The 20,758-nt window shown below is 43.8% G+C and overlaps 1 protein-coding gene across 1 annotated transcript in view; it reads left to right on the top strand.

Moving 5' to 3' along the window:
- ST18 (ST18 C2H2C-type zinc finger transcription factor) overlaps positions 1–20,758 on the top strand; it is a 65,916-nt gene that overhangs the window by 8,271 nt on the left and 36,887 nt on the right. Inside the window, exons 4-8 of the mRNA XM_024742560.1 lie at positions 4,928–5,062; positions 5,728–5,818; positions 6,824–6,928; positions 8,900–9,093; positions 11,156–11,367. Coding sequence (XP_024598328.1) covers positions 4,928–5,062; positions 5,728–5,818; positions 6,824–6,928; positions 8,900–9,093; positions 11,156–11,367 — 737 coding nt within the window. The remainder of the gene's footprint in view (positions 1–4,927; positions 5,063–5,727; positions 5,819–6,823; positions 6,929–8,899; positions 9,094–11,155; positions 11,368–20,758) is intronic.

Raw genomic sequence — 20,758 nt, 5'->3', positions numbered from 1 at the left:
TTTGGGAAAACTGTGTTCTGTTCCGTGTGCCCATAAAGATGCCCCCCGCCCCTGGGTCTTGCACCAGGTGGGCCTGGTGATGAGGCCTCCAGTTACGTGGAGTTTCTCAAGGGGTGGTCTTTGGCTTGTTAAGATGAGTATTTCCAGGATCCCATCAGACTTACTGCTTCAGAACTTGCTTTTTTTTTTTAATTTTTTTAATTTAATTTTTATTTTATATTAGAGTAGATTGATTTACAATGTAGTGTTAGTTTCAGGCATACAGCAAAGTGCTTCAGTTATACATATACCCATATCCATTCTTTTCCAAATTCTCTTCCCATATAGGTTATTACAGAATATTGAGTAGAGTTCCCTGTGCTCTACAGCAGGACCTTGTTGTTTATCTATTTCATATATGGTAGTGTGTACATGTTAATCCCAAACTCCTAATTTATCCCTCCCCGCCCTTTCCCCTTTGGTAACTGTAAGTTTGTTTTTGAAGTCTGCAAGTCTGTTTCAGTTTTGTAAATAAGTTCATTTGTATCATTTTTTTAGATCCCACATATAAGTGATATCATATGATATTTGTCTTTCTCTTTCTGACTTACTTTACCTAGTATGATAATCCCCAGGTCCATCCATCTTGCTACAAATGGCATTATTTCATCCTTTTTATGGCTGAGTAATATTCCATTGTATATATGTACCACATCTTCTTTATCCATTCCTCTGTCAATGGACATTTAAGTTACTTCCATGTCTTGGCTGTATTGTGAATAGTGCTGAAATGAACATTGGGGTGCATGTATCTTTTCGAATTATGGTTTTCTCCAGATATATGTCCGGAGTGGGATTGCTGGATCATATGGTAGCCCTATTTTTAGTTTTTTAAGGAACTTGCATACTGTTCTCCATAGTGACTGCACCTGTTTACATTACCACCCACAGTGTAGGAGGGTTCCCTTTTCTCCACACCTTCTCCAGTGTTTATTGTTTGTAGATTTTTTGATGATGGCCACTCTGACTGGTGTGAGGTGATACCTCATTGTAGTTTCGATTTGCATTTCTCAAATAATTAGCAATGTTGAGCATCTTTTCATGTGCATAACTTGCTTTTTTTAAAAAGCAAGTTCCTGAGGTGATTCTTGGGCGCCCTAAAATCTGAGAACCACAGAATTCGGAGAGGAGTATCTTAGAGATAATCAAGGTCATGAACCTAAAGCGCTGACGAGAATAATGCGCTAGTGTGGTTAGATGTCCTGACTGCTGAAACTTATCCAGAAATCCATTGTATATTTTAAGTCCATTTTAGTACTCACCTACAGGTAGTCTTGTCAAATACTGTCTTGCAGCTCAGAGTTGAGAAAAAAAGAATAAAATAATGTCATTTAGTGAGGAGTAAGATAATAGTTCTGTGCCAACATACTGTAAGGGCTGGGATGGAGACAGAATATTGAGGATAGTATGTGGTCTGGGGCAGGAGGGTGTGGTGGCAGCTCTGAGCGCTCCACTCACACCCAACTTGTGGAACTTACCTGTGTGGGTTTTTTGTTTTTTTTTTAATGAACTACAAAATCAGAAAAATAAAAGATGACATTTCCTTCAAATTCCAAACCCCATCATTTCCAATATACTATATTTCATCCATTCTAAGATGCATAGTTTTCCCATCTTAGCATCTCTGTGAAATTAGAAACACGTGCCATTATTCAGTTTTCAATGGTTTTTCCTTCCTCACTGGCACAGAAAATGATGTTTCATCTTGCAACTGATAGTACCTTCAGCCAATGAAATCCAGTCTTTGGAGACACTAATTATTTGTGCCATGGCTTAAAACACTTGACGATACTTTGGTCATTTTTATAGAACTTTTTAAAGGTTTTTTTGTTTACAAAAATTAACAAGGCAATAGAATGTGCACGGTGGAGACTTAGAGAATCGCTAATGGGACTGGATGAGTCCACAGTGTACCCTGTGTGTAGGGCGGGGTCCTGCACTGGGATGTAAAGTCCACGCAGGGAGCTCCAGACTAGACCAGGAAGAAACAGGCAAAACAGTGACCGACTGCAGGGGCCTCCAGGCTTCATCCAGAGGCTGCCCAGGTTCACGGTCCTGCTCCCGTCCCTGGTGTGGGAGCGTAAGAGGAGCTTTTTTCTCCTGTGAGTATTCCATGCTCCTAAGTAAGCACTAATCCCCGTGCACCTTGGGCATGTGACTTTGCTCTCAGGGACAGAACACTAGGATTTCAAAATAACGTTTCACCCAAGCCTTCCGATGAGTCGGCAGTTCTAACAATACCAAGTTTTGCTATCCTGTTGCCACCCAGCAAAAGGGAGACTTTGGGTCCCCCTAGTCTAACTAGAGTCGGATATAATTTATCCTACAGCCTACGACACTTTCGGGGTGAAGGGGAGCCATGGGAACAATCCCACGAGTCCATCAGGTATGAACAGGACAGTCCCAGGCAAACCGGGACGTCAGGTCACCAGAGTATAAGGTCATTTTCATGAAGCGGCATCCAGCAAAGAGAATTAAAGAGGAAGAGCCAGGCCCGGGAGCTCCCCCAGGGCTGCAGCTCCAGCTCGTGTCAGGCAAAGGCGCCGGCCCCCCGGAGAGCACCGCGGGGCATCTTTGCTCCCCGCAGAGGAGGGGCTGGCAGACACAGTGCAGGACGGACAGTCAGCAGCCCACACCTGGTCAGGTGCCAGCCTGGCCTTATCTCCCACACCCTCCCTGGCTTCCCGCAGACAGTGTGGCCAAAGCTCTCAGTGTGGTTTAGAAATGCGGCCTCACCTGGACCAGATCCAAGGGAGGAAGCCCATCAAAATTCACATCACCTCTCCTTCTTCCCGATTCTTTCCAAGTCGCTCTCGCAGGGTGTCAGCACCCAGCCCCTACCAATTCCATGTTAATCAAACATCGGGGATTTTTTTTTTCCCAATTGAATAGAAATTTATTTTTTCACACATCAAGTTCCCATATATCATAAGAAGTAGTTCTGGTCAAAATTCTATTCAAATGATCTGTATTTCTTGCTCTATTCTTTTTTTAAATTAATTTGTGTTGGAGTATGGCTGCTTTACAACGTTGTTAGTTTCTGCCGTGCCGCAAAGGGAAACACTGGGGACTTTTACTAGCATTCTACACACATTAGTGCCCAAACGGAATGGAAATTTGGCAGCCTTTTCGGACTAAGTAAAACATACCCCCGCGAAATCATACAGCATGTCAAAACCCATCGTATGCACCTTTGTCTCGTACAGCAAAGAGCGTAGTCTCCACCTCGTGGCGTTAAATCCGGTCTCAGGAAACACACACGCCCGCTACTCGGGTCCTTCCCTTCCCGCCCAAGACACGCATCCTCTCCCTGCTGACCCCGCCCTCCCTGGCTGCGCGCTAACGGGGAGGGTCCTTGGCCCTTTCCCCCTTGGCTGGAACCACGTCCCCAGATAATTGCCCCGCGTACCACCTGCGGTACCCACCTGCCCAGTCCGACGGCCGGGGTGGCGTGGCAACACGGGGGCACGTCTGCCCCCCCGCAGAATTCCGCCCTGGGGACGTCTGTCGCCTCCGGCAGCGCTGCCCAGCTCTCCGTGCCACGTTTGGAGCCGGAGCACACGGGCCCTCGGCGTCCTCGGCAGCCAGGACCCTGCCCCGTACCCATCGCCGGCAGCTTTCTTGCGGCAGGATGGTACAGACTATTTATTTTCCCTCTCAGCGTCGTGTGTTCGCGATTCCTGATACTTCGCGTTGGGAGAAGCCTGCAGCCTGCCGGCCTCCATCCCACGCTGGTCCTCTCTCTGAGGCCGCCTTGCCCGCTCTGGTCCCGGTTCCTCTAGATGCCCTGAATGTGAGGGGCAGGCTGGCCCCGATGCCTGACGTTGTCACTCCACGCACGAGTTAGGGGGGCAGTTTCGGCTCTGAGGATGCATTTCTGTTTTAAGCTTATCTACCCTCTCAGTCACGAATATGAGAATATTCACGTTAGTCCTCATTTATTTTATGTATTTATATAACCCTCTATCTAAGCCAGCAGTGTGTGTGCCAGAAAACTAAGACCCCGAGCTGTGCTCAGCCGCCCCCCTGGGCAGCCCGGCAGCTTGGGTTGCAAGGTGTCCCTTTCCCCTGCCGCGGCACCTGGTCCTCCGCCCGCAGCCCGTGTTCCTGGCAGCGCCCGGCAGACCCCTCAAGGCGGTCCCCACCCTGTGTGCTGCCAAGCCTCTTCCTGCTGCCTCTGTCTTCCACTTCCGCACTAAGAGTGAAACCGATAGCTTCTCCTCTGCAGCTACTGCGCGTTGATCCAGAGCTTCAAACCGCGGGGCTCGGGGCGTCTTGGGCCCTCACAGCACTGCCCCCTGGCCGGGCGTGGCGCGAGATGTCACTCTTATTGGAGCAGCCTCCACACGTGTCTAGGAACAGCTGCTCAAGCCCAGAACTCCGGGGCCACTGGACCTGCTGCCAGGACCCACTGGACCGCCCAGACGGGCCCTCCTCAGATACGGCGGCTCCTTCATCGTGTGATTTTTGAATCCGGCCTTTTACAGATCCCTTCAATAGGAGATAGTTTGGGTTTAAATAAATGCTTTCCTTTTTCCTTCTCTTTTTTCTTTCCTTTTCCTTTTCCAGAGCCTATCCATCCTCTGGTGTAGGGTTGACACTTCATAATGAGGCTCTAACTATGATCTGTGACATGACAACTTAAAACCGTCACTGTGTTTCAACACTCGCTTGCCCTGTGTCAGCCTCTGCTTAAGGAACCAAGAAAATTGAAGACATTCTTTCTGCTTCCGCAGGTCTTAGTTGAGGGTCTTATTCGAGGCGATGTGAGAAGAATGTTTATCATCAGAAGGGTGAACAGAGTGAGAAGGTCGTGTGCGAGGCCGCTTTGCCGAAGGGGAGGGAAGAGGAATAACCAGATGTCTCTCTCGATTTAATTCCGCCGTAGATTCACCGAGGCCTGAAAGGAGGGAGACCAAGTGCCCCATCCCCGGGTGCGACGGCACAGGGCACGTGACAGGGCTGTACCCTCACCACCGCAGCCTTTCAGGGTGTCCTCACAAAGTGCGGGTTCCCCTGGAGAGTGAGTACCGCCGGCCCTGAAAGAAGTCCACCAAGTGACCCACTTCCTCCTCCAGTTTGGAGTCAGAAACGGAAATACCAAGTTTTCTCTCTCTGTGTCAAGACAATTGCCATCTAGCTGGGTGTTTAAAACAGAGCATATTAATGGAAAACTTGGGGTACAGTGAGGCCAGTAGATCAGGAGGTACTGACATTGAAAACCTAATTTGCTACTCAGAGCTCCCAAGAGGAGGGGGCACCTCAGGCCAGGCAGGGCCCCCGGGGGAAGCACCAGGACCCGCGGCGGGGAGGGATGAGTTATTGTAAGCAAGAGCCTTTTTGAGCTTTCATGGGAGGGAGCGGAGTGAACTGGCCTCAGATTGGCCAGCTGGAATTTCTGGTGGGCTCTGGGCCTCTGGCGCTGTCTGTGGTTGTCTGGGACCTGGCCCTGGGGGTTAGGGCGGGTGGAGAGTGTCCTGAAGTGTGAGAGTCAGAGGGAGGAGAAGGTCGGGTGTGGGCTCCAATTGGTTGGTTTGCATTTGAAAAGTGTTTATTCTCTCAAAGAATTAGGGAGCGTGGTGGATGATGTAACTGAATTCCTTTGAATGCAAAGTTGAGACAGTTTGTCGGTGTGTGATGTATTGATGATAAATTGCTCTATTCTTTTATGTGCTATTTCGTGCTTAGTTCTTGCCATGCATGAAAATGTGCTCAAGTGCCCCACCCCGGGATGCACAGGACGAGGCCATGTGAACAGCAACCGCAACACGCACAGGAGGTAATTGGGATGAGACTCGAGAGAAACTTTCCACCAAGGAAACAAGGAACTTGCCGTGTGTTATCAAAATTGCTGGATCAGCATCAAATATGTTAGCACTTGACATAGGTGACAAATATTCTCAATGCGCACAGAGTAAAAAATAAAAAATACCTCATTATTTACTCCCCTATAAATTTTCACTGAGCAGCCAAGTATGCCAACAAAAAAATGTCATATTTGAAGACCAGGGGTAGATACTTATATAGCGATACGCAGAGAGCCTGGTCTCTGCTCTGAACCTCCCCCACCCCAGAGCTGTTTGACCTTGGAAAGAGTGGCTTAGGGGTTATCTTGAATCCCATCCAATGCACATTAAAACGGTACCCAAGAGCTTCAGATTACTGAAGGCAAACGTCATTTCATTTCATTGAGATTTATTTCACTGAGATCGCAACTAACTTAAAACCACATATGTGCATTTATATACAAATATATTGCATATATATAAATACTTTTGGTGAAAATGCTTATCGTTTATGTGTTTCATGTATAGATTATGTGGTCATGAGATACTAGTTGACTTATAAGCATATTGCCAGGAAACTTACATTCTGTGCTCTCCATTTAAACTGAGATATAAAATTAAGTCCCTAACATTTTGCAAAAGACCCTAAGCTATCATAGAATCATCGTGCTAACATCCATAGTTGGACAATTGCAGTTGGATAAGCGCATTCTACTTAAAATACCATGAGGTTTCGATCGTTTAGTTCTTCCTCCCTTACATAATATTTTGATCTTAAAAATGACTCTTTTTTTATCACCTCTGAGATGAGGTTTGGGGACAAACGTTGACACAGTAGTTTGCAAAACCCTTTGGGATCTTTTAGGCTGAGAATGGTGCTAAGTGAACTATTAATACAACTTAACATTTGGTGCTTGCCAAGGATGCTGTGAGGTAGGTGCCAGAGCAAATTACATTATCTTTTTAACTCAGATCCGCCTACTTTTTTTTCTAAACAGTCTTTCTGGTTGTCCAATTGCTGCAGCTGAAAAATTGGCAATGTCCCAGGACAAAAGTCAGCTTGATTCTGCCAAAACCGGGCAGTGTCCTGAGCAGGGTCACAGGTATGATGCTCCCCTGGGGTTCCCGTTACTCCCTGCATGCCGAGCGCCTACACAGAGGGTCCCTCTCCTCCCAGGTGCCAGCTCACCGTGGGCCACCTTCGTTCCAACACACAGCCACCAGGGTCCACTTGAGAGGCTGGGCCAGCTAATCGTGCTGTCACTGAAATGAACTGCTGGACCCTCCAGAAGTTTAACTTGAAATTAATCTGCACGCAGAGGTCACATAGTATGGATGAATCTAAAAAATGTGAAGTCTGCGATAACACAGATTAATCAAATTCTGTGTCGCTAAGCGCAAGCCCGCCCACTACTCAGGTAGGGGCCCCCTTATGGTTGACGTCACTTTTCCACCTCATAATCCCTCATCACTCAAAATATGTGATGCTATATGGTCGTCCCACTCTTCCAGATATGCGCACAGTCTCTCCGAAACAAAAATTCATTACAAATTGATAACTATGGATAAAATACCTCCTGTCGGTCCTAGGTCCTTCACAGTCTCTAGTAGTTTGGAGGACCTTACTTACACCTAAATAATAAACTATGGATGAGGACACAGTATGAGTTGATACACTTATTAATACAAAAGTCATATACATAAGAAAAGTGATTTGGGGATTACAACAGATGACCAGGTCCTCATTGTTGTTACCGAGACACTGGAATGGAAAACAGTTATTAGGAACATTTTCAAGATGTGGTGCCCCTTAACATTTGCTTCCGTGGGTTTAATTAAAAGACTCAAATTGTCATGACTTTGCCGCGAGTCAAAATCACATGAGGGAGGAATATAAATCAAGCAAATATCATGAATTACTGAATAACGGGTTAAAAATCTGACAACAAGATTCTTGGTTAGGGTTACGGTACTGTATTCTCTAGTTCCTCCCTAAGCAGGTTAGTTATCAAACATAGAAATAGCATGAAGTTCCACTTTGCTCATTTCTTAGAAGGATTATTTTAGACTAGAACACTGTTGCAATATTAGGGGTAGAAACCAAGTCATATATACAATAACAAATTCACCTAATCACTCAACTATTTTGATGTAGCAGCTAAAAAGTTTTTTACCTAATCCAAGAAACATCATCAAAACGTTGACATTCTGATGAGTAAGGTATGTTCTGGTGAAACACAAAAGAAAAATATGTATTTTTGATATGGCTAAATTCTGAAAGTATATTTATTGGTGTCCTTTTAGCAACAGACCACAGCGCGACAGCATTTGTGTTTTCCTTGGCCGGCATTGGTGCTATACAAATATGATACCCTTGTTTAATCCACACAGTAATTCTAAAGGAATGTTTAAGTCACATTTAGCTTGGATTAAGATAATTCTATTGAAAAATGTGATAGCTGTTATAATACAGGAATTTTTCTTCATATTGAAACAGTGGCAATTTAATAGATAAAATTTTGAAATACTATTTAAAATATTACTTAAAGCAGCAAAAGCATTCAGTCCGAAGGTGGGGAAAAAGATGAGAAGCCTAAGAAGAAATTCACAGTTCAGGAATCCAGTTTCCGGCGCCGACACTGCCCCTTTTAGGCGTCAGGGCCCTGCCAGCTGTGCTGAACGGAATATAATGACGTTATATTGTCATCAGAATGTAATGACATTTCCTCACTAGTTCCGGTTGTGACTTTTCACTGCTACTCTGATGAACAGTCCTGAGCAGCAGGAAGTACACACCCTATCAGTGCCCTGATGACAGTTCCATGGCACTTTCTCTCTTACTGATGGGAGACTCGGACACACAACGTGCAGCCCTCCTGAGGCCACCCAGCGCCCGAAGTGCCCCCTTCTCCCTCACTCCACCCCATCCTGTGTGACCACAGCTCTATTCCCTAGTGCGGGGCTCAGTGGGAAACTCCAGGTGTGACACACCTGAGCTGCTTTAACTTCTGATGCTGGGATGCTCACCAATGGTGTCGTCCTATTTCTTTTGAGCTCTGCCCCTCTCTCTTCAGGACAAGCTTGGTGAAGCAAATCGAATTCAATTTCCGATCACAAGCCATCATCTCTCCCAGAGCTACGGTGTCAAAAGAGCAAGAGAAATTTGGAAAAGTACCTTTCGATTATGCCAGTTTCGATGCCCAGGTTTTTGGTAAACATCCCCTCGTACAAACAGGTCAAGGCCGAAAAACACCACCATTTCCTGAATGTAAGCTTCAAATTCTAATACTTATTCCAAAAAAAATACATCTTGTGTATGTGCATGTTGGGTGAGGGGCATGTATTTAAATGTGTAATATACTATTTACTGCTGGGAGGAGAGAAGATATATTGTACGGTGAAATAAAATAAGGATAAAAATAATTTAATCAGTACTGCTGGTCTTGCATGAAGTGACACTGAGTATGGTAAATAGTGGATTAATTATTCTACAAATATGGTGCCATTTTTAAATCTAAATACAGTAATTCTGAAGAAATATAGGTAAAAATATGGAAATACTACTTACATCAGCAAAAGTGTTCAAACTGAAGGTGAGAGAAAAAGTGAAAAGTCTAAGAAGGGACTCAATTCAGAAATCAAGGTTTTACTAGGAAAAAAAAAAAACACGTGTGGCTTTGGAGATGTTCATCCACAGATTTAAGAATTAGTGCAGAAACATTTAAAATGTGTCAGTTCTCTAATGCTAACACAAAGACACTGTAACACATAAAACTTGGTGTTTTTACTAACAGTTTCTTCAAGTTGTTTAGAGTCCCTGAATAGTTTAATGAAAAGTTTAGAAAGTAAATATTGGGAATAAACCCAGGAATGATTTCTGCCAAGCAAAATAATCCCCCGGTTGGAGTCCTCCATAGACCGTGAATTTTTTACAACGTTGTGCAAATCCCTGGAATCCCTTTGATCTCACGCGTAGTTAACCCAGACGTGGTACTCTTAGGAGCACGGGATGCTTCTCCCTTCTGTGCCGTGGTCACCTTCCGTAAAGAACGTGAATGTCGTATAAAACCTAACAGTGTATAAACAGACTTGAAAGGAGTTTGTCCACCAACAAGAAGTACATTAAACGCCAGAAGATAGTTTACCCGTTATTACTAAAAATAGGGTACAGCCAACATAAGTAACCACCGACAGCCTGTTAGATTCAGGAAAGAAAGTTATACACACAAATATACACACACAATGTTTTGTATCTATCCGTATAAACTTAGATATAGATATAGTTCTAGGATATATACACAAAATATACACACATACATATATGTTGAATTCAGGTGAAACTAATTAATGAGTGTTCTATATGCTCATGTAATATGGATTTTGGTTTAAAAATGTAGCACATTCAGTGACATTTTCATATTTTTATAACTACAGGAATAACATTTGGTAATGTTTTAAATTATTTCGTGAAAAATAATGATCAAATATTTAAAGTAAACACGACTTACGGTGAAACAGCTATAACTGCCTTTATATTAGCCCACATTAAATGCTGGCTGTGTTTCCTGGTCCCTGAGTAATGTTTACAAATACCCAGAGTGGAGAGAAACCCGTTAATTCTCTCAGTAACACCTTGGTATCCACAACAGAACATAAAGCAGCGCTCATTCTCGGTAGCACTGAGAATGCTACCTTTCCGCCGCAGTGCCTTTCCGTTCCCCTGGAAGCTCTGTGCATCTCTCACTCACTGCCCCGAACCGAGCATGAAGATGCCAGCTCAGGAAAGCCTCCGCCACCAACTCCGTCCCCCTGAGTTGGAGGAAGAAAAACTCATGCTGTTTTAAGCACGAACCAAACCTCCACATCCAATAGCAAAACAATGCAATTCCATGGCTAAGTAAAAACTGTTATTATGAAAACAAATGCGAAAAGTCCGTTTTTCTCCCCTGGGATTACTGGGCCGCACACGTACGCCGTTTGTGGTTGTACCGGCCTTATGCCTGTCTAGTCCCTGATGGGTTTTGCAGCTACCCACGCTGCCATGGCACCTGCCCGCTAACATGAGTTCTGGAGTTTTTGTCATAAGACGTGGAAATGCAAAAAAATATTAAGAGAATAGGCATTCTTCCCCCGCAATCACATCATTTGATCTGTGAACTTCTGTGAAAACCGTTCTGAATAACCTTCATTTAACGTACGCAGGGAGAATGGAGCATGTTTTAATTTATTCTTCACGTATTTTCATGCAAGGAAGTTCTATCTTTAAAACAAATCTATCTAATGACTAAATCCACGTCCGAGCAATTGCTAATCAAATCTCTCTTCAACAGCGAAGCATTTTTCCAATCCAGGGAAATTTCCTAACCGGCTGCTGAGTGCGGGCGCTCACACACCGAGCCCCGGCCGTGCCAGCTCTCAAAGCCACGGTCAGAGCGGCGAAGACACCCACGTAGCGGCAGCTGCTGCCATCCTGAACCTCTCCACCCGCTGCAGGGAAGCTGCAGACATCCTCTCCAGCAAACCGCAGAGTCTGCCTGCCAAGGTAGGCCGGCCAAGAGCCCGGAGGGGGGCAGCGACTCGCAGCGAGAATCCACTGCCTGCGTGAACCCGGCCACACTCGCCCCCGCCCCTGCAGCACGGCCCCCCTTGTCTCGGGGAGAGAACCTGGGCAGGGACGAGTGTGGTGGGAGGAAGGACCTTGGAGGGAGACAGTGGCGCTTTTGCAGGTTGTGTACCAGAGCTGGGGCAGGGGTGCGGTATGAAGCCGGTTGGGGGCAGCTCGATAGATTCCAAACCTCTTTTTGTGTTGGGGACTCTGGCACACGAGGAAAGAGATTGCCCCTAGCATCACGCTGAACGACGGAAGCTTTTCACTGCCTTCGAATCAAAGATGGTAGGACGTGTTCCATTACACAGCCCCCTGTAAAACACTGGCAAAATTCATGAAATTTCACTGTTGTACACGTGACTGTCGTATAGCGTAAGGTGGTCTGAGTTGCTGTAGTTTTCACGAAGGACACATCCTAAAACCTGGATCCGTTAAATCGACAAGACAGGGCCCCGGGGGCGTCTTGAGAACTCAGGGCCCAAATTCAAATCCAAAATCAAATTCTGTGAAGTTTATGGAGACCCCAGCTTTCTGGCGCTCACGAAATTAATCACATTTCTCTAATAACCTCTCCTCGCCGACTAACTCAGAGAAGTAGACATCTGTGTTTATGATGCCTTGAGGAAAACAAAAAGCAAAAAGATCCTTCATGTCTTGCCTTTTGAGGAGGGGGGTGTGATGCTCCAAAGTAACAGGGACCCTCAGAGGGAGCGTGAGCTTCCTGCAGTCAGCAGGGACCTGTAACTCCTGTCCACGCTAAGGGCTGTTAAAAGAAGTTATTTTCCTACCTAGACAGCTGAAGCCAGCTGGAGGAGAGTGCCCAGGCTTATTTGGAGAAGCGACGTTACCCTTGCTTTCAGTGGAAGATCGCCCAGGTTAAACTCTAACCCGAAACTCGGCGAGCACAGGCTCTAGCTCTCTTTTCCCTTTAAGCTCAGCCCGTCCCCGGCGTGGTCAGCTGCCACCTGTGCTGTGTGCCAGGCCTTCAGGAGAGCAGGGCGCACAGTGCATCGAGCCTTTGACAGAAGAATCAGAATTAGCTTCTGGACAAATCTCAGCCAAGTAAACCCCAGGAAGAGTTGGTGGCCAAAAACCACTCAAAAACAATTTTTAAACAAATGAGGTTCTTAAACAAAGAAAAACACGTTGCCTCAAAAATATAAAGAAAATGCCAAGCTCTCCAAAATCACAGGCAGAAATTATGTACATAAATGAATGATGTAGGGTCCTTTAAAAGGTAACTTTGGTTATTTTTAAATTCATTTTTAAAAACCTGAATACATTTCTTCTTTCTAAAGGGATATTCTAATATACAGCTTGTTGGAGAAATACTAAACTATCTGCCTTCTTGGTGCTTTATTCTTTGTCTAGGCTGTCCTACAAGAATAAAAGTGCCGATATTATAATGGTTAAAGCTGCTTAAATTACTTGAGTAAATGGTTGTAGAGTGAAGGCTTTCCATCTGCAAGGTAGATACTTTTTGTTCCTCAGAATTCTGCCTTTAACCTTTATATTCTCCGCGTTCTATTAATTGCTGGAGCCAAACAATGAATCAAACAAGGATGACTAAAATTTGAAGGTATTTTCCCTTATCGATATATGTTCTTCTCTTCTTAAAACACATTTCTGGTCAGAAAAGTGACTGTTAAATCGTCACATTTCGGAAATTCAAACAGTGGACTCGCCGTGTGTATTTGATGCTCCTGCTGGGAGCATTCTGTGAGCCGGGGTTGCTCTGTGGAGCTGATACGCCTGTCCCGGGCGACAGGAACCCCCTGCACGTCTCAGCTTCCAAACTGCCAACCAAGCCCTAACTGCAAAGCCAAACCACTGATGATAAGGGTGGAAGAGACAGACAGTGCACCAGTCGGCTTTTAGGAAGAGTTTGTGATGCTGGCGGTTTTAGGGACCTTCTTCCCACGAAAATTGTCTTGTTTGACATCGTGCTTGTTAAAATAGGATCACTGTGACGCCCTACACCATCACCTGGTACAGAATCCTTCTTCCAGGCCTGCGTTTGCACACTGTAACAGTTTGCAGAATTCTATCCTGGTTGGATCCTATTTTCTGAATATAAAAGAGAACCTCATAAATTCCTGAAACCACAAAAGGTAATTATTTTAACAAAAAAAAAAAAAAAAAAGAGAGAGAGAAAAAGCCAAAGTAATTAACCCTGAAAAATAGGCTCTGATCAAACAGTGCCCAGTGACAGCCATTTCTTTTTTTTTTTTAATAGATCTTTACTGGAGTATAATTGCTTCACAATACCGTGTTAGTTTCTGTTGCACAACAAAGGGAATCAGCCATATGCATACATATATCCCCGTATCCCTTCCCTCTTGAGCGTCCCTCCCACCCTCCCTATCCCACCCCTCTAGGTCATTGCAGAGCTCCGAGCCGATCTCCCTGTGCTTTGCTGCTGCTTCCCACCAGCCAACTGTTTTACGTGCGGTAGTGTGTATATGTCAGTGCTACTCTCACTTCGCCCCAGCTTCGCCCTCCCATCACATGTCCTCAAGTCCATTCTCTATGTCTACCTCTTTATTCCTGCCCTGCAACTAAGTTCATCAGAACCTTTTTTTTTTTAGATTCCCTATATAGGTGTTAGCATACGGTATTTGCTTTTCTCTTTCTGACTTACTTCACTCTGTATGACAGACTCTAGGTCCATCCACCTCACTACAAATAACTCAATTTCGTTTCTTTTTATGGCTGAGTAATATTCCATTTTATATATGTGCCACATCTTCTTTATCCATTCATCTGTCGATGGACATTTAGGTTGGTTCCATGTCCTGGCTATTGTAAATAGTGCTGCAATAAACATTGTGGTGCATGTGTCTTTTTGAATTATGGTTTTCTCAGGGTATATGCCCAGTAGTGGGACTGCTGGGTCATATGGTAGTTCTATTTTTAGTTTTTTAAGGAACCTCCATACTGTTTTCCAGAGTGGTTGTATCAATTTACATTCCCACCAATGGTGCAGGAGGGTTCCCTTTTCACCACACCCTTTCCAGCATATATTGTTTCTAGCTTTTTTGATAATGGCCATTCAGACCGGCGTGAGGTGATACCTCATTGTAGTTTTGATTTGCATTTCTCTAATAATTAGTGATGTTGAGCATCTTTTCATGTGCCTCTTGGCCATCTGTATGTCTTCCTTGGTGAAATGTCTATTTAGATCTTCCACCCATTTTTTAACTGGATTGTTTGTTTTTTTGTTATTGAGCTCCATGAGCAGTTTGTATATTTTGGAGATTAATCCTTTGTCTGTTGTTTCATTTGCAAATATTTTCTCCCATTCTGAGGATTGTCTTTTTGTCTTGTTTATGGTTTCCTTTGCTGTGCAAAAGCTTTTAAGTTTAATTAAGTCCCATTTGTTTATTTTTGTTTTTATTTCTGTTACTCTAGGAGGTGGGTCCGAAAAGATCTTGCTGTGGTTTATGTCAAAGAGTGTTTTTCCTATGTTTTCCTCTAAAAGTTTTATCAGTGTCTGGTCTTACATTTGAGTCTTTAATCCATTTTGAGTTTATTTTTGTGTATGGTGTTAGGGAGTGTTCTAATTTCATTCTTTTACATGTAGCTGTCCAGTTTCCCCAGAACCACTTATTAAAGAGGCTGTCTTTTCTCCATTGTATATTCTTGCCTCCTTTATCAAAAATAAGTTGACCATATGTGCGTGGGTTTATCTCTGGGCTTTCTATCTTGTTCTGTTGATCTATATTTCTGTTTTTGTGCCAGTACCATACTGTCTTGATTACTGTAGCTTTGTGGTATAGTTTGGAGTTGGGGAGCCTGATTCCTCCAATTCCATTTTTCTTTCTCAAGATTGCTTTGGCTATTCCGGGTCTTTTGTGTTTCCGTACGAATTGTAAGATCTTTTGTTCTAATTCTGTGAAGAATGCCATTGGTAGTTTGATAGGGATTGCATTGAATCTGTAGATTGCTTTGGGTAGAATAGTCATTTTCACAATATTGATTCTTCCAATCCAAGAACATGGTATATTTCTCCATTTGTTTATGTCATCTTTGACCTCTTTCATCAGTGTTTTATGGTTTTCTGAGTACAAGTCTTTCGCCTCCTTAGGCAGGTTTATTCCTAGGTATATTATTCTCTTTGTTGCAGTGGTAAATGGGAGTGTTTCCTTAATTTCTCTTTCTGATTTTTCACTGTTGGTATATAGGAATGCCAGAGATTTCTGTGCATTAATTTTGTATCCTGCAATCTTACCAAATTCATTGATTAGTTCTAGTAGTTTTCAGGTGACATCTTTAGGATTTTCTGTGTATAGTATCATGTCATCAGCAAACAGTGACAGTTTTACTTCTTTTCCAATTTGTATTCCTTTTATTTCTTTTTCTTCTCTGATTGCCGTGGCTAAGACTTCCAAAACTATGTTGAATAAGAGTGGTGAGAGTGGACATCCTCGTCTTGTTCCTGGTCTTAGTGGAAATGCTTTCAGTTTTCCACCATTGAGTATGATGCTTGCTGTGGGTGTGTCATATATGTATGGCCTTTATTATGTTGAGGTAGGTTCCCTCTATGCCCACTTTCTGGAGAGTTTTTATCATATGAATCAAAATCAAAATCATATGAATTTTGTCAGAAGCTTTTTCTGCATCTGTTGAGATGATCATATGGTTTTTATTCCTTAATTTGTTAATGTGGTGTATCACATTGAATGATTTGCATATATTGAAGAATCTTTGCATCCCTGGGATAAATCCCACTTGATCATGGTGTACGATCCTTTTAATGTTCTGTAGGTTTCTGTTTGCAAGTATTTTGTTCAGGATTTTTGCATCTCTGTTCCTCAGTGCTATTGGTCTATAATTTTCTTTTTTGTGGTATCTTTTTCTGGTTTTGGTATCAGGGTGATGGTGGCTCCGTAGAATGAATTTGGGAGTGTTTCTCCCTCTGCAATCTTTTGCAAGAGTTTGGGAAGGATCGGTGTTAGCTCTTCTCTAAATGTTTGATAGAATTCGCCTGTGAAGCCATGTGACAGCCATTTCTGTTGTCTGTGTGGCCCTCTGCTCTGTGCCCTTTGCTTAATGTAGGATTAAGTGTAAACAGTCTTCCCCTCCACATTGAATACTAGCCTGATTCTCTCTCCACCAGGATTTGGTGTTGCCTCCATGGCAGGCTGTTAGTACGTTTGTTTTTTCTAGCCAAAATCCATAGATGTCTTGAGTTCCTAGCTTAGAAAGAAGGATACACAGCTTTTCCCTACTCTTGACTTCTATAGCAGAGCATAGAAGCATTTTTGATGTACCAGAGATATTCTGGCAGATGGACTCAGCTGTCCCACCTGAAAGGTCTGTAGGTACTGGACTGCCCAAGTCACAGGTTAGAGTCCCTCAGAGACCCCACCTTCAAGGAGCTTACAGGAAGAGAAGGACAAAAGAAGTGGTCGTTCCAGGTGGAGAACTGGGTCTTCAGAGGTGATGTTCCTGAGGCTCGGGGGAGGCATGGGTGGCTTGTAGGGAATTTGATCAGAATCTGGACGACGGATTTATTTTCCTTCTGCCTCCATGTCCTTCCCTTTACCCGATGAGCTTCTCTGAAGTTGCTTAAAGAGCCCAAGAGGAGAACAAATTACAGGTCCCGAGTAGGAGCGTGGCCTTGTCAAAATCAAGCCAAAGGTCACTAACCGTGAGATTGCGTTCATCCACTGGTCGGAGCTAATACAGATTGGTTTTCATGCTGTGTGCAGACTCACAGCTGACTCCAGGTTTACTGGGAGACCTGCATCCGTGATTTTCAAAATCCCTACTCTTCTGGAAGATAAGGGGGTGAAGGAAGACTTCAGAGATGCAAGAGAACATCTTCTAAAGACAGTGAAGGACTAAAGGCACATTCCAAAGTGTTCTCCTCCTTCCAGAATTTCTCAGCCTGAGCACCTGCCCACCCAACACTAAAACACCTCCTCCCTGGCACTGAGCCGAGATGCCAGGGCTAACACTGCCCATCGCTGCCCAAGCTTGAGTCCACCACATCCTGAAAGTAGATCTTAGAAGGAATTGTTTATTTGTTAAAATCCAGGCCAGCACGTACCCAGCAGGTCTACGCCACCTAAATCACTTGTGCGTGTTGTAAGTATCTCTTTGAGGGATCGAGTCAGGAGGAAAAGTTAGGAATAGCGAATCCCTAATGGAGATTGTCATGGTTACGGGTACTTTTGTCTGAAGGATGAACCCCATCTCAATGCTAGCACGGTCCTTGGTGCTGAGATTTGTATCGTGTCCTTTACTTCCATTTGGAATGAATGTGAGTTTGCAGAACTCACATGGACCACAGCTTCAATCAGTGCCGCTTTAGTCTGGAGACGGGTGCTCCCGAGATGAGGGCAGGGCTGAGTAGAAGCAGACGGCAGGAGAAGCGAGCGGCAGGGGTTTGCCACGTTCCCTAAGACCCGAGCTCCGTCCTCCTCCTTCCCCATCTTTCTCCTCCTCTTCCTCCCCTCAGCAGAGGTAGGAATAGGCACACAGTCTGTCTTTATCCTGATCGCTGCCGCTTGCCAAGCGCTCTGTTGTTTGTTTTGGTGTTTTCCCCACCTGTTTAGACAAAGTGGCATATGCACGGTGTGCCTTGAAAGAAAACAAAAAATTGACACTTGCTTGAAATGTTTAAAGTTCAGAGTCTGTTTGGTGCTTGAACAAGGCCTAGACACAGCAGGATATCACATCGCCATTCCTGCTGCCTGCTCTCAGAAATAGCCTGGCGGCTCTGGGTGCGGTTAGAATCCAAAAGCAGCCTTTTGCAGTAACTTTAACATGAAGTCGGAGGATGCTATAGAATGTGAGTGAAATGTCCTGAGGGACCTGAGTTGGGATCTCAAGGAACTAGCTGACATGTATGGGGAAACTGCCTCTTTTCCTCAGTGTAGAACAGCATAGGGAGGTCTCTTCGGGTCCGAAAACCTAATGAAATTATTCTTATTATCAGTTGTTGTTTGTTGAACACCTACTATGTGCCAGCCACTGTAAATAAGCACTCTGCCCATAATAATCCTTTTTAATCCTTCTAGAAACTCTGTAAAGCAGACACGATTATCCCACTTTGCAGGTGAAGAAAAGTAGTGTGGAGATACTAAATGACTGCTTCCGAGTGGCACAGCTACAGCCATTGGAGCAAAACTTTGAATCCACACGCATCTAACTTCTGACTCGCCTGAAGAGTTTCTCATTCCCTGGTGTACAGACTGCTGGCCCACCAAGGGTTTTCACTGTGATTCCAAGGGCCAGACAAAGACTTGGGGGAAACGGTTACAAATTTAACTTTAATTTTATACCTTGTATCAGCCACTTGATTCTTCTCTGAATCCCAGCAGTGGATGTATATTGACTACATTTCACAAGTCTATACTCTTAATAGTTTTAATATTCGATTGCTGTTTGGTAAGAATAAGATGTTTTCAGTGAACTGATTTATTGTACTTTATTTTATTTATTTATTTTATATTTTTGTGGCATGCGGGATCTTAGTTCCTGGACCAGGGATCGAACCCGCACCCCTGAAGTGGAAGCGCAGAGTCTTAACCACTGGACCGCCAGGGACGTCTCTCACTTGTTTACTGTTAATACCCTGCCTACTTTTTTTTTGAGGACAGGCAAGAGGATTTTTTTAATATTAATTTAATTTTTAATTTAATTTTTATTTTATATTAGAGTATAGTTGATTTACAATGTTGTGTTAGTTTCCAGTGTACAGCAAAGTGATTCAGTTGTACATACACATATATCCACTCTTTTTCAGATTCTTTTCCCATATAGGTTATTACAGATTATTGAGTAGAGTTCCCTGTGCTATAAATAGCACGGGATAAATTAGGAGTTTGGGATTAACGTCTACACACTACTATATATAAAAGATAATCAACAAGGACCTTCTGTATAGCACAGAGAACTCTACTCAGTACCCTGCCTGCTTTGAAAACATTTCAGAGGACTTTCGGTACCAAAAAGATACTCCCCCAAACAAACTCCTTGAGGCACGAGCAGAAGAGCAGAAGTGGCAAGTTGGACGCAGAAACCAGGCTGCGGGCCACCTGTCTTTGCATGTCCTCTTAGCCCAGTCACAAATGCAAGGTGGTGGTGACCTCTCTCGTATTAACAGAAAACCTGCCAAATAAGGAAAACAAGGCTATCTTATCCTATCAATGTCTTGAAAGTTAATGCTTTTCATAATCAGAACATTTAAGGTAAAATTACAATTTTGCTTTTTTTTACTTCCTCACTATCTTTGAATGTAAGATCGTTTTTAATTGTCGAAACAACATAATATCATCATTTGCCCAGAAAATATCGGAGGAAAACAGCCATCGGCCTATCCTCTAACTACAAATGCAAGAATTTCTGTGTTTTCCCGTTTGCTCTTCTTCAGAAAATGAATTTCTCCCCGTTTTCCCTAGCTGTACACATAGCCAGCATGCCAGGCTGTCTCCTGCTTTCACTGACATAAGTCTTTTCCCTGTTGCAACAAACTTCTCATAATTATCATTTGACTGAGCACATAACGTTCCATTGTTTTAAATTTATTTATTTTTACTTTTATTTATTTTTGGCTGCGTTGGGCCTTTGTTGCTGCACGCGGACTTTCTCTAGTTGCGTCGAGCGGGGGCTACTCTTCGTTGCAGTGCGTGGGCTTCTCATTGCGGTGGCTTCCCTTGTTGCGGAGCGTGGGCTCTAGGCGCGTGGGCTTCAGTAGTTGTGGCACATGGGCTCAGTAGTTGTGGCTCGCGGGCTCTAGAGCGCAGGCTCGGTAGTTGTGGCGCACGGGCTTAGTTGCTCCGCGGCATGTGGGATCTTCCCGGACCAGGGCTCGAACCCGTGTCCCCTGCATTGGCAGGCGGATTCCTAACCCCTGCGCTGCCAGGGAAGCCCTTTTTTAAAATTTTTTTATTTTTATTTTGTTTTATTTTTGTAACGTGCCATTTAATAGATGCGGCGCAGTATCGTTTCTCTGTTGGCAGACATCTGAGTCACTTCTTATTTTATAGCACAGATAAGACTTATAATGAAAAATTATCTCAACTTTCAGTTGAATAATAATTTATAATTGTATAATTTATATATAAATTATATGACAATAATTTATAGTCTGTTTCACTAAAGATGTCCTATATGCACAAAATAAGCTCCTTGAAGTCAGGGACACTGTACGTTTCAGTTTTCTTTTACCCGTAAATATAGTGGCTTGAAAATATTATGTGCTTTCTCAGTCATTTCATGAATAAATACATCTGTCTTCTTACAGGTAGCGTCTGTAACTCGAAAGTAGCTGAAGTAGATGGTCACTGATGTCGCTCCGAAGTTGGAAAGTGTA

This window comes from Neophocaena asiaeorientalis, unplaced genomic scaffold, assembly GCF_003031525.2.
Source record: "Neophocaena asiaeorientalis asiaeorientalis breed wild unplaced genomic scaffold, Neophocaena_asiaeorientalis_V1.1 scaffold226, whole genome shotgun sequence".
In the NCBI taxonomy this organism is placed as follows: domain Eukaryota; kingdom Metazoa; phylum Chordata; class Mammalia; order Artiodactyla; family Phocoenidae; genus Neophocaena; species Neophocaena asiaeorientalis.
Note: the sequence above shows the minus strand (reverse complement) of the source record. Positions and strands in the feature narration are given on the sequence as shown.